Below are 13,182 nucleotides of genomic sequence, written 5' to 3'. Positions count from 1 at the left end.
ATAACATCATATCGTGACATCGTATCGTGACATCGTATCGTGACATCGTATCGTGATAACATCGTATCGTGACATCGTATCGTGACATCGTATCGTGGGTCCTCTGGTGATTCCCCCTCCATCCCTGCTGCCAGTGTTGTGGTGCATTAAGTAAAGTGTGGTTTAAATGTTGCACTAACTTTATCATTTGATCCTACCTTCATCATTTCAGGTGTTGATTGGAACAACAAATGTTATTTTTGTCGCGCTGTAAGCTCCGTTATTCAGCGACAGGAGAGAGTGTGTGTGCTTCACAGTCGTTTCCTGATCGCATATGTTCTTACTGAATATCGGGAGCCGATCCATCGCCGTCGCTAACGAGGAGTCCCGCCTCCCTGAGTGTCAGCGTGTGACATCACACAGCCTCTAAATGTGTTCACGAGGACCTGAAGGAACATCGCCAGCTGAGGTTTAATTGGCTTGTTACATCAGAGAGAGAGAGAGAGAGATGGAGAGAGAGAGAGAGAGAGAGAGAGAGAGAGAGAGAGAGAGAGAGCAGAAAGAGGCAAACCAGAAAGGTAAAGGAGAAGAGAGGATGGAGGGAGGAGGAGCGCTGTTTGTTTTTGTAGTGAGATTTAATTCCAGCACAATCTAATCAGAGCCGCGACGCACACTCCACCTGTGCTGTCCACCCGGTGCACACACACACACACACACACACACACACACAAATAGAGACACAAACACACACACATACACACTCTTCTGCACAGCCTCACAAATACACATGGAAGATTTTCATGAACACATTCATGCATGTGCAGACGACCAACACACATACATACACACACACACACAGCCTCAAATATATATGGACGTACAGCACACACACACACACACACACACACACACACACACACACACACACACACACACACACACACACACACACACACACACACAGCGGTTGTCGTCCTGCAGACAGCTGACAGCTCTGTTGAATCATTGTGTCAGTGGGTGAGATGGCAGAAGCGTGATCCGGCCTGCGGTTCGGCTTATCAGGCTTTTACAGCCTGAGCCCTTTCATAGCCGCTCGCTTTTAAATGCGCACACACACACACACACACACACACACACACACACACCTCTGTCTGCTGTCAAGGTCACATCTGAGCCCATATTTCTGTCCATCCTTAAAATCAACAGGCACCTGCACCTCGTTCCTTTATTCCAGCTCTGCAGCACAAACCTCAAGAACCTCGTTATCAAAACCATCGAGTTCCTCACAACGTAAAATAAAGATGGCGCTGTGGGAGTAAAGATGGCGCTGTGGGAGTAAAGATGGCGCTGTGGGTGTAAAGATGGCGCTGTGGGAGTAAAGATGGCGCTGTGGGTGTAAAGATGGCGCTGTGGGAGTAAAGATGGCGCTGTGGGTGTAAAGATGGCGCTGTGGGTGTAAAGATGGCGCTGTGGGAGTAAAGATGGCGCTGTGGGAGTAAAGATGGCGCTGTGGGAGTAAAGATGGCGCTGTGGGTGTGAAGATGGCGCTGTGGGTGTAAAGATGGCGCTGTGGGAGTAAAGATGGCGCTGTGGGAGTAAAGATGGCGCTGTAGGTGTGAAGATGGCGCTGTGGGAGTAAAGATGGCGCTGTGGGAGTAAAGATGGCGCTGTGGGTGTGAAGATGGCGCTGTGGGTGTAAAGATGGCGCTGTGGGAGTAAAGATGGCGCTGTGGGTGTAAAGATGGCGCTGTGGGTGTAAAGATGGCGCTGTGGGTGTGAAGATGGCGCTGTGGGTGTGAAGATGGCGCTGTGGGTGTAAAGATGGCGCTGTGGGAGTAAAGATGGCGCTGTGGGAGTAAAGATGGCGCTGTGGGAGTAAAGATGGCGCTGTGGGAGTAAAGATGGCGCTGTGGGAGTAAAGATGGCGCTGTGGGTGTAAAGATGGCGCTGTGGGAGTAAAGATGGCGCTGTGGGAGTAAAGATGGCGCTGTGGGAGTAAAGATGGCGCTGTGGGTGTAAAGATGGCGCTGTGGGAGTAAAGATGGCGCTGTGGGAGTAAAGATGGCGCTGTGGGAGTAAAGATGGCGCTGTGGTGTTCTTCATAGAAAAGGTTCACGCCACCGTAAACCTCTTCACTGTACGTTTTGCTCCATTACTCTCACCGGCGTCTAAAAAAAGTTTCATTTTGGCCCTTTCTTGGCACTGTCTCGTTCTAAAAATAGACACACACACACACACACACACACACACATAATCTCCATCTCTCTCATTTCCTCCACTTCGCCTGCGTTCAGTCTCTCAGGACTCCACAGCAGTTTCCTCAGGATGAAGACAAACTGAAACACAATCAAATCAGAGTTGAAACCAGCTCAACACAATCCCTTCTGTGTGTGTCTGTGTGTATGTGTGTGTGTGTGCGCGTGTATCTGTCTGTGTATCTGTGCATATGTGTGTGTGTGTGCGTGTGTGTGTGCGTATGTCTGTGTGTGTCTGTGAGTGCCACAATATCTTTGGGGATCTTTTGATCCAGATTCTTCAATCATCCATCTTCAGTTACACACACACACACACACACACACACACACACACACACACACTATTAACACACGTCCTCCGCTGAGCTCTTTCCTTTCATTCCGTCTCTTCGTCTCACGAGCAAAGAAATAAATACGACACTGCAATTATAAAACTTCTTTAACGTTTGAGCCTCCAGAGGAAGAGGACGAGGAAGAGGACGAGGAAGAGGATGAGGACGAGGAAAAGGATGAGGACGAGGAAGAGGACGAGGATGAGGAAAAGGACGAGGACGAGGAAGAGGAAGAGGAAGAGGAAGAGGAAAAGGATGAGGACGAGGAAGAGGACGAGGATGAGGAAAAGGACGAGGACGAGGAAGAGGACGAGGATGAGGAAGAGCCGCCGCTTTGAGCCGCTGCGACGGTGACTCCTCTTGAAGAGGAGGCGAGGCCTGAATGCCACGCGGCCTCCGGGTGAAGAACACGTCTGTGTTCATGTGTTTATTTATTTATGCCTTTTTAAATTCTCACTGTCGCCATTTCCCATCATGCACAGCAGCGACACATCGTTTATTCACTGTGATTACAGCGGCTGGGAAGTCATGTGACATCACTGCGCTGTGCTTTAGCCGCGTGAGCTAGCGTTAGCGTTAGCTTCCAAAGGAGAGCTTTTAGGTTGAAAAGCTGGAACAGTGAGATCAACAAATCTGCTATTTAATACATTTATATGTATTTAAATAGTGAAAAGGAAGGCGGATATTTGAAAATAAAACTTTTTCTGTTCGTTGTAGTGAACAACGAGTAAAGCGATGCTAAGTTAACTAGCATGGACGTCCCACTGACGGATTTTAACTTTTCAATACAGTAAAAATGTGATTGTAGGTAAAAGAAGACGAACAAAGTGAAAGTAAACCCAGCAGGACTTTCAAATGATGAACTAATAACGTAGTAATTGTTCCAACATTTGTTCCAGACGGTGATGTTTACTGGAGATGATGCACAACCAGCGCTCTCAACTGTCACTCAACTGTCACTCATGTCAGTCTTAAGTCCCGCCCCCTCGCCACACATAACACACAGTAACAGGCAGAAACAGTACTGATCTGGATGCAGCAGTAAATATGGATATATTAGCAGCACACAGGAGTATAAACATGAATATATTAGCAGCACGCAGGAGTATAAACATGAATATATTAGCAGCAGGAGTATAAGCGGCGGCGTATGGACCTGTAGGTTTGGAGGTGTGTGTGAGATCACCTGCGTCATGTAACCAACACATGAACACAGGTCTCTTCCTGCTGAGACCAAACACAAAGCAGCGTCTCGCTGCTCTTTAGTGAATCAAAGCACATCGCCGCTCTGAGAGGTTCATGTTCAAAGCCGGTACTTTCACCGCCACACAGACTGAGGAGAGGATTTATTTTCTCTCCACAACACAGAAAAACTTCAACAAAAGCTTTTTTTTTTATGACACAAAGAAAGTGGAGTAATGCAGAGAGAAGATGATGAAAGAGTTACTGAAAGCTTCTGAAGCTTCTGAGGTAAGACGTCCTGTTTTCTCTCAACACACACACATACACACACACACGCACACACACACACACACACACACACACACACACACACACCTCCTTCAGCTGTAACACACCTTGGTGTCACCTTAAGTTTGACAACAAAGAACTTGAGGAAACTATAACCAACTATAATCACCGGCTCGAACCCATGTTTTCACCCATATCCGTCTAAAAAGACACGTGCGTGTGTGTGTGTGTGTGTGTGTGTGTGTGTGTGTGTGTGTGTGTGTGTGTGTGTGTGTGTGAGAGCCAATTACATGTTTTATGAGGCCACAGTGACCTTTGACCATCAAACGCTCATCGGCTCGACCTGGAGAGCCGATGAGCGTTTGATGCCAAAGAACTTTTTGCACGAGGCGTTCAGGGACATCACGTTCACGAGAGAGATGAACGTGATGACCTTTGACCCTTTAAACCAATAAAAAACGAATGAGGGAACGTCTGAGCCTGAATTCAAAGAAGTTGCCTCGAGGCGCATCCTGAGATATCGCGTTTCAAAAAAAAAAGAAGATGAAATATTAACGTGAAACCTTCTGGACGGCCGAGCGTCTGGAGGAGGACGTCCTCGTGAACGCTCGCCGCTTCTGCTTCTCTTTCTCCACACGCTCGTCTTTCCGTCATCTCCTCCCCATTGTTTGTAAAGTCACATGGTCACACAGCCGAGGGGTCAAAGGTGACTTTTAATCGCTGGTCAATCGGCCGAGTGAGAAGTTCATGGCTTGAAAATGTCTCCAACAGAAAACCAGCTTCAGGGACCAAAAGCAGATTATTTACACGCAATACGTCAAGAAAATGTATTCTGCTGTTTGCTGTGCAATATATCAAAGTGCAGAGACTCTCGTGAGCAGAATGCAGTTTTGTTTTTGCATAAATTACTTGCAGATGCCGTTGAAACTGTTTGTGTCTGTATTTTGTATTTTTCTCCAGTTTTCCGCCTCCTGTGTGTGTGTGTGTGTGTGTGTGTGTGTGTGAGGGGAGGGGGGCTGTCAATAGCAGACAATGCAGCAAATATCAAGCAGCTGCAATCAATCAGAGAAATGGGACAACAAATTAAGCAGCTACGCCGTCCACAACCTAATTTACTTTTTAAAAAAACGTTTTGACGTTCTCTTTCTTTATTCTTCTTTTCTTACTTGACTCAGATTTATGTTTGAATACATCTTAAGTGCCCCGTTGTGCGACAAAATGTTAACAAGCATTTGGTCACAAATCAGCAGCTGCATAAACACTTTGCATGTAATCATGGTGTGCATGCGTAATGCAGACGCATTGTGTCTGGACTCCCACCAGCAGAGCTGTGAAGGAGGCAGAGAAGACTCCTCACATCACCTCAAAGGAAGCCATGACTCACAAGGATATATAACAACGACATCACTTTACACCTACAACGAGCAGACGCACAACAGCTGCAGGTTTATGAGACTAAATCATTAACAGAAATCCTTTGTAGGCATGTGATGAACTGCTGGATTGTTTGTGAGATAAGTCGCTTTGAGACCTTGAACGCGTCACAGTCCTTTTGACATTTCATAGAGCCAACAATTGATCAGTTAATCATTAGTTTGAATGATAATAAACACGAGTTCAAGCCCGTCGAGTCCTGGGACACAATGATGAGTCTCTCATGGTGAGAAACAGTGTGATGCTAATTTTATGGGGTTGGCCTACAAAAACACGCCACTGGACTGTGCATGGTGAACATGAGCACATGCAGTGTGTAGCAGCGTGTAGCAGTGTGTAGCAGTGTGTAGCAGCGTGTAGCAGTGTGTAGCAGTGTGTAGCAGTGTGTAGCAGCGTGTAGCAGTGTGTAGCAGCGTCTCCTGCATCACAGTGAATGTCAGACGCTCCTCACATCGTCACAACTTGCAGCGCTTTGATATGTTTAATTAATGCTACGAGCCGTCCAATCAACATGGAAACTCTTCTTCAAAGCATCCTGTTATCAGTCTATGACCAGTTAGGAAGAGGAAGGAAAGAAAAACGGGAACATTTTCTGTCTCCCTGGATCTGGTTTATCGTCACAATACTCCACAGAATTGGACTAAAGGAGTCTTTTTTCACTAATGCATCGCTTTCTACCGCCAACCTCATTCAGTCAAACACGCCGGCGCTTCGGCGGCAACCAAACAGCCGATTCACACGAGCTGAATGCCAAACAGCGGCGAGCAGACAGCCTGTCAGGACGAACGCTGACGGGAGCGAGCGGCTCGGCTCAGCCGGCCGTTTGAGCTGCAGACGAGGATCGAATGAGGAAGGAATCCCGCCAAAATAAAACGTCTCTGCAGATAAATATGAAACGCTCATCAGGTAACCTTCTAGTAAATTCTTCAACGCTCAACAAGAGACAGTCATTAAAACTACATCCTGCTAATATCCCTCATGTATGATCACACTGTAATAAATCTCGGTGTAACAATCAGATCGCAGCGCTAACAGCCGCAAAGTCTGACGACAGATGAATGGAAGAATGGTTTCCTCTCTGGGCGCTCTGCAGAGGAGACGACCGATCAACCGGGTCGTTTGGTTAATGTGTGACCGCCGTCGGCCCGCGATCGACCTCGTGAAGCGGCTCAGGTGTCGGCCATGACACGAAGAGTTCTTTGCCAATTCAAACGCGGGACATTTGCCATTCAAACTGTGTGTGATTCCCTGTGTTCTCCGTTGTATTGTAGTATGTTTAATTGTTGTGATCGCCTCAATGCCGAGCAAGACATGGTTCAACCTGGATCTAACATGTGCAACACGACAAAGTGGATTTTTGTAGCGTGTTGTGTGACCTGACGTAACAATCTACACATTAAATAGATGTTAAATGTCGGGGGGGACGTTGGTATATCAGCAGACACCCTGAACAGAATCAGTGCAGAATCAATTCGTTAAAAAACCCTGTAAAACACACACACACACACAAACAGACACACACACACACACACACACACACACACAAACAGACGAACACACAACCCAAAAGACACAAAGCCTCCAGTCGCGGCTGTCGCCGCTGCGGCGTCTGAACACAACAGGCCGATTATCAGGACTCCACATTGGCGTCCATTGTGTCTGTTTTAGTGCCGCTGATGTTTCCTCTGATTGTCTTCTGCTCATAAATAAATACTTCTAACGTCAGATCACAAAACATCTACGTTCTTTATGACTGTTCACTCAGTCTGAAGCTCCTCCAGCGTCACAGAACTGTCTTTAAATGTGCTTTATCGGGGAAATTAGAGCGATTAGAGAGGATCTTCCACAGGAGTTCACCGTATATGAGACAGAACTACAGCAGCATGAAGGAAGATTTATGTCTTTTTTACCAGAACAAATATGTTTGTAAGTAAATTATCTCCAAATCTTTGCATTCAATTAAAAAAAATTCTCTAAAAAAAAACAAAAAAAAACATTTGCTCGAAAAAAAAAAATTGCTCGAAAAAAAAGTTTGGAAAAAAATGTTCTCAAATTAAAAAAAAAATACTTTAAAAAAAATGCTCTCAAAAAAAAAATTCCTCGGAAAAAAAAAATTCGGAAATTTTTTTTCTTCTCAAAAATAAAAAACATTTGTTCTAAAAAAATTGCTCGAAAAAAAAAGTTCGGAAAAAAAAATTTGTTCTCAAAAAAAAAAAATTCTCAAAAATAAAAAATCTCCAAAAAAATTGCTCTCAAAAGTAAAAATTGCTCTAAAAAAAAAAATTTGCTCTAAAAAACCCTTTCCCTGCGTCTGGGTCACACGGGGTTCTACTAATGTGTCTCTGGTTCTTTAGCTTCTCAAAGCTGATGAGACAAGTTTCCCTCAGAGCAGTTCCAGGTCTCCACAACATGGTGCAGATCTTCAGGTGACTGGAATGAAGACGTTCACACAAGAGAGGAACCATTGAAAGCTCATGAAGCTTCTTCCTCTCAGATGAAGGCCGGTCCGTCCCCTGCTGCTGAATGGTTGGCTGCGTCTCCGGATGCGAGCGCGGCGGCTGCTCCGTGACGGAGTGAATCTGACAGGAAGAAGAGCCTCCAGAGGGCGACGCCCACCGGCCGAGCGGCGGCGGAACAACGCGTGAAACACGCCACCATGAGGTCAGAGGACGTCGGCGCGGCGGCTGGTTGGCGTTCAACATGTTGACACTCGTGCGCCATCGAGGAGCGCTGAACCCGTCCGTGTGGACGGGCGAGTCACGCCGGAAACAACAACAACAACAAAGAACACTTAACTACACAAGTGAAAGTATACAATTTGGATAAAAAACAAGTAATAAATAAGTAAATCAGAAAAGATGCAGTACATATGCAGTTAATAAGTAGCGATGCATGTAAAAATAAAAGATAAAGGGGTAACTTTAAATGTGCATCAGGAGCCTCCAGTGGCTGTTTTAGTGATGACGGGAGCAAAGGAGGAAGTCACAGACGAGCTGCTCGTGGATGAGGAGGTCAACAAAACACAGCCGTTCGTCTCAAAAAGGTGTCGAATGTTTTATGAATGCGACAACGACACGCTTCATCAGGCTGGAGAGGTCAAGAGGTCGTCAGAAAGCGGCGTCGCTGGACGGACCGTACCATCTGCTTATTGGCCGGGGGGCCGATCAGAAAACACCTGGACTTGTTGACGGGTTTGCTTTAGAATAGTGAGTCCACTTTTTCCTGCTTCCTAAATTTAAAAGACAGCATGGAAGATCTCTAACACACTTTCCCTTCAAGCGGTCCGACATGTTCATCATGTTCAGCTCCTTAAAATGTAAAACAGGTACTTTGGTGTGACTCAAACCCTCACACAGGTGTTCTGAACGTCAGGTACTTTCTGGGGACTCGTGTGTGTTCAGTTCATAACTCCTCCGCCCTCGTCAAGCTGAATTAATCTCGTGTTTGCATTCGTCTGAGGGATCCGAGGGCGCGCTTACAGTGAAACCCCAGCGAGCCAGACTCAGTGTGCGGTGTGTGTGCTTTAGTGGAGGAGTGTGTGCTCAGCCCCGAACAGACACACACACCTTTACAAGTTGTCTTTTTATGTCTTTCACGCCTCGTTGAGATCCCGTAAAGCTGACAAACAACTTGTTTTACGGCGTGCCGGCAGGGCGAAGGGAGCCGTGTCTCACCCGGCAAACAAAGAAGCTAACGAGCTGCGAAGCTAACGAGATGCGAAGCTAACGAGCTGTGAAGCTAACGAGATGCGAAGCTAACGATCTGCTAAACGCTTCACGCTCCTCTGGCACGAAGACCCGATGACTCGACCGACCTGACGACACGTCGGGATCCAACCGACGCTCCGCCGCCGCGACGGGGTCTTACCTCGTGTCGCGCGTCAGATCCCACGTGGAGAATTCGTGATCGGCGACGTGGCCGACCGCCGCCGCCGCGGGCCAGGCCGTGTGGCGGTTGACGGCGACCAGCTCGTGGCCGGCCTCCTGAGCGAGGTCGCGGCTGCAGCAGGCGCCCATGACCTCCACAAAGGAACCTCTTTGCTGTTTGACGCCAGACTTTGTCTCAGCCCGACCTCGCTCGATTCAGCTCCTCTCGCCCCGGACCTCCATCTCCTGTGTGTCCTCCAACCTTCCTCTGTCTTCTCTTGACTTCTAGGAGAGTTTTGATTAAAAAAAAGACCCAGAGAAGGTCGAGGGCAAAGCAGATCGCTGCAGAAATGATGATCTTTCTGTATTTCAGAGGTTCAAACTCTCCGTCCACAGCTTGCAAACTGTCCCAACAAGTATCACCCCTTCATCCCTTGCTCTCTCTCTCTCTCTCTCTCTCTCTCTCTCTCCCTCTCTCTCTCTCTCTCTCTCTCTCTCTCTCTCCTCACACTGACACAAGTGTCACTGTCTCCCACGACCAGCCGGACTTTAAGAGCCACAACATTGTGTCCACCATCTTGTCGTTTCTCTCTCTCTCTGTTCAGCATCTGTGTCCTTCAATCCCTCCTTTGTGTCCGTCCCGCTTCGCTCGGCGTTGAACACAGATGGATCCAATCACAAGCTTTCCTCTTCATGAGGCTGCGTGGACGAGCGCCGGCGGGTGGAGGTGCGTGGGCTCGTCATGTGGAGGAATTACTGGTCCATGTTTCCATTCGCAGGCGCCGCTTTTTACTCATTTGTTGAAGATTTCTGTACCTTTGATGGAGATAATCTGAGATGACGCTTTGCATGATGGGTGGTTTTTTTCCCATGTTTAGTTTGCCATGTATTTTACCGATGGCCCATTTTGTGGTGAAAACAACGACCGACAGGAAGCTCTTTGCACTAAACGTGTTGACGCGTTGACGCTTCCTTCATGACCCGAGAACCTGACGCTCATCGCTCGTAGTCAATACTTCTAGTCTCAGAGTCTGAATGAAGGACCGAGGAAGATGTGAGGGCAGAAGTTAACGTTGTGGAGGCAACAGGTGACTTCTCTCTCTGGGGAAGTAAGGCTGAGCAGACAAAGGACGCTTTGCTCAGAAAATAAAGCATCACCAAATACAGAAAGCTCAGAGGATGAATTTCATGTCAGAGAAAATGATGAGAGCCTCAAGAAAATCACCTCATCAAGCGGCCGAGACTGGGGATGTGTTTCATGTCCATTCCTCTTCAAAGACAAAGTAATAAAAAGGTTTTCTTCCACAACTATTATAGCGACGGCAAAAGATCCAAAACAGCATCTTTACACCAGTGAGCTGAAGGTTTAGTGGAAATACACGAGCTGTCGTAAAGTACAGGCTGCGACACGATGGCGCCTTTAACAAGGAACGAGCCGCCGCTCTAAAAACATCCAAACTGTTTAGATCTAGAAAACTAGAATTATCCCTTTTGCTCCGATCGTGTCCTGATGTAATCATGTTAACTTCCCCCACGTGGTGGATCAGCTGAATCTGATCAGCTGAATCTGATCAGCTGAATCTGATCAGCTGAATCTGATCAGCTGAATCTGATCAGCTGAATCTGATCAGCTGAATCTGATCAATCAGCTGAGCTTTTGACGATCCTGTTTCTCACCTGGACGCCATCACAAGGGTTTGTTGAAAAGAAAAAGGGTTGATTAACCCTTTGTCTTTTCAACAGAGACAATTTTAGATATTCAGTAGGAAGTCCTGAAAACTCAAAGTCTCCCCCGTGTCAGAATGGTTTGACCCAACCTGCAACACGCTGCTGAAAACATGCAGGGACGAGGCGGCAAAGATAACAAAAAAAAACACTGCGCTGCATAAAAAAGTCCCTTCAAAATAAAATCACAGGATGAAAAAAAAAAGAAAAAAAGAATTCAGGATTTTTTTTTCCATAAAATATTTTTTCGTTAAAAAAATAAAAATAAAATTTAATCCCAAAAAAAACTTTTTTTTTTCATACATTTTTATATATATATTATTTTTTCATTAAAAAAATTCCCAATCAAAGGCCCAGTTGAGACCCAGTGTCTTAGACGTCCCACCATCGTCTGAGGAAGGTGAAGGAAACGACTTCTAAACGTCCCCTGAAGCGACGAACGTGTCCGACGCGCTGAAGAGAACCGAGATTAAAAAGTGACGGAGAACAGAGTTTGTTTGAGGCAGGTGTAACCATAGCAACCCACAGGCAGCAGGGCAGGTGTATGGATTCAGGAGGGGGGGGGGGGTTACCTGTAAATATCGTCCTTTCATCTCTGCTTCGTCCGTGTGGTGAAGCTGACACGCTGACACGTTTCATGTTTAAATAAAGAGCGTGGCGAGTTCCTCACGCTGCTTTAAGTGTTTTTTACGACGTGGTTGACGAGAAGAAGAAGAAGAAGAAGAAGAAGAAGAAGAAGAAGCCACTCGGCTTCTGAAGCATCGCACCAAGACCACGACGGAGGAAAGAGGGAGAGAGATTTAAAGAAACATGACTGACAGAAACGACGCTTGAGCTTTAAGTTCAGTCACTGGATCGAGTTTAACGACTCGTTGTAGAAGCTCGCCTGCGTTTTCTTTTAAACATCGTGTTTCACCGGATGAGGCCGAAGACGCTCGTTCTCATTATTTTCTGGTTATCGCAGCGAGAGGCTCGTTCGTCTCGTCATCGATGAACTCCTCTGCAGACGCTTCTTGTTCTACCAGAGGACTGGAGATGAAGCAGATCTGTGTTGCACTCGATCCTGAGAGTCTGAGGATCAATGCTGCACCTCAGGGCCAGGTTCAACATTCAAGACATCCAGTGTAGAACACACACACACACACACACACACACACACACGCACACACACACACACACACACACACACACACACACACGCACACACACGCACACACACGCACACGCACATATTGGTGCTGAGTTACACAAAAGATGGCAGTCTTTGCTTGTGTCACATCGTGGGGAGGAAGAAGAGGGGGAGGAAGAAGAAGGAGAGGAAGAAGAGCGAGAGGAAGAAGAAGGAGAGGAAGAAGAGGGAGAGACGCCTCCAGGAATAAAGGACGAGTTATGAGGCCGTGAGGACGAACCTCCATGCGACCGACAGAAAGATCCTCCGAGAGCCAGAACGAGCTCCAGAGAGGTCAGTGAACGCCTCATTGGAGAGGTCAGTGAACGCCTCCTCGGATATGCTTCCTGCACCGGCATCAACAACATATTAGACATTAAAACTGATCCATTTCTGAGCAGAACTGCAGAAGCTTCAGGTATCAGGACACGGAGATGAATGAATGAAGTCGCAGCTCATCGGTGGAGAAATCAATAGAGAGCGAAGCGAACACGATGCTTTGATGACCTGACGGCTCAACGCTCAGCTGCTCAGGAGGGACGAGTCGCGTTCGAGTGGAGAAAAGAAGCAATAATAAAAAACAACAAATCAAACTTTGTTCGTTCCTCTGGACCCCAAAACCCGACCGGCGGGACTGAAAAGCAAATTTTCCCCAAAACAAAAAAAATCACCAGAACTTCATCATTTATCTTTGTCACCAGGTGGGAAAACCGTCATCAGCGTCCGATTTTTATAATTCCTACAGTCCCTGAACTCGTCACGCAGGGACGAGGAAAAGAGAAAAAACAGCTAAAAAAACAAAGCTGCAGATTGTGATGTTTCATTTTAAATATCACAACAAATAAAAGCTTTTGCTGGACCAGATACAGTAAAAAACTAAGAAGAAGAAGAAGAAGAAATATATATATATATATATATATATATATATATATATATATATATATATATATATA

General features: G+C 46.5%; 1 protein-coding gene across 1 annotated transcript in view; it reads right to left on the bottom strand.

Moving 5' to 3' along the window:
• Positions 1-335: 335 nt before the first annotated feature.
• The window catches only part of LOC137799765 (pleckstrin homology domain-containing family A member 7-like), a 23,883-nt gene continuing 11,036 nt past the window's right edge, over positions 336-13,182 (bottom strand). Inside the window, exon 4 of the mRNA XM_068596586.1 lies at positions 336-425. Within this exon, the coding sequence (XP_068452687.1) occupies positions 416-425 (10 nt within the window). The 3' untranslated portion in view covers positions 336-415. The remainder of the gene's footprint in view (positions 426-13,182) is intronic.

Source organism: Clinocottus analis, unplaced genomic scaffold (assembly GCF_023055335.1).
Source record: "Clinocottus analis isolate CAN_PGR_092001 unplaced genomic scaffold, fCliAna1.0.p SCAF_38, whole genome shotgun sequence".
Lineage (NCBI taxonomy): Eukaryota > Metazoa > Chordata > Actinopteri > Perciformes > Cottidae > Clinocottus > Clinocottus analis.
Note: the sequence above shows the minus strand (reverse complement) of the source record. Positions and strands in the feature narration are given on the sequence as shown.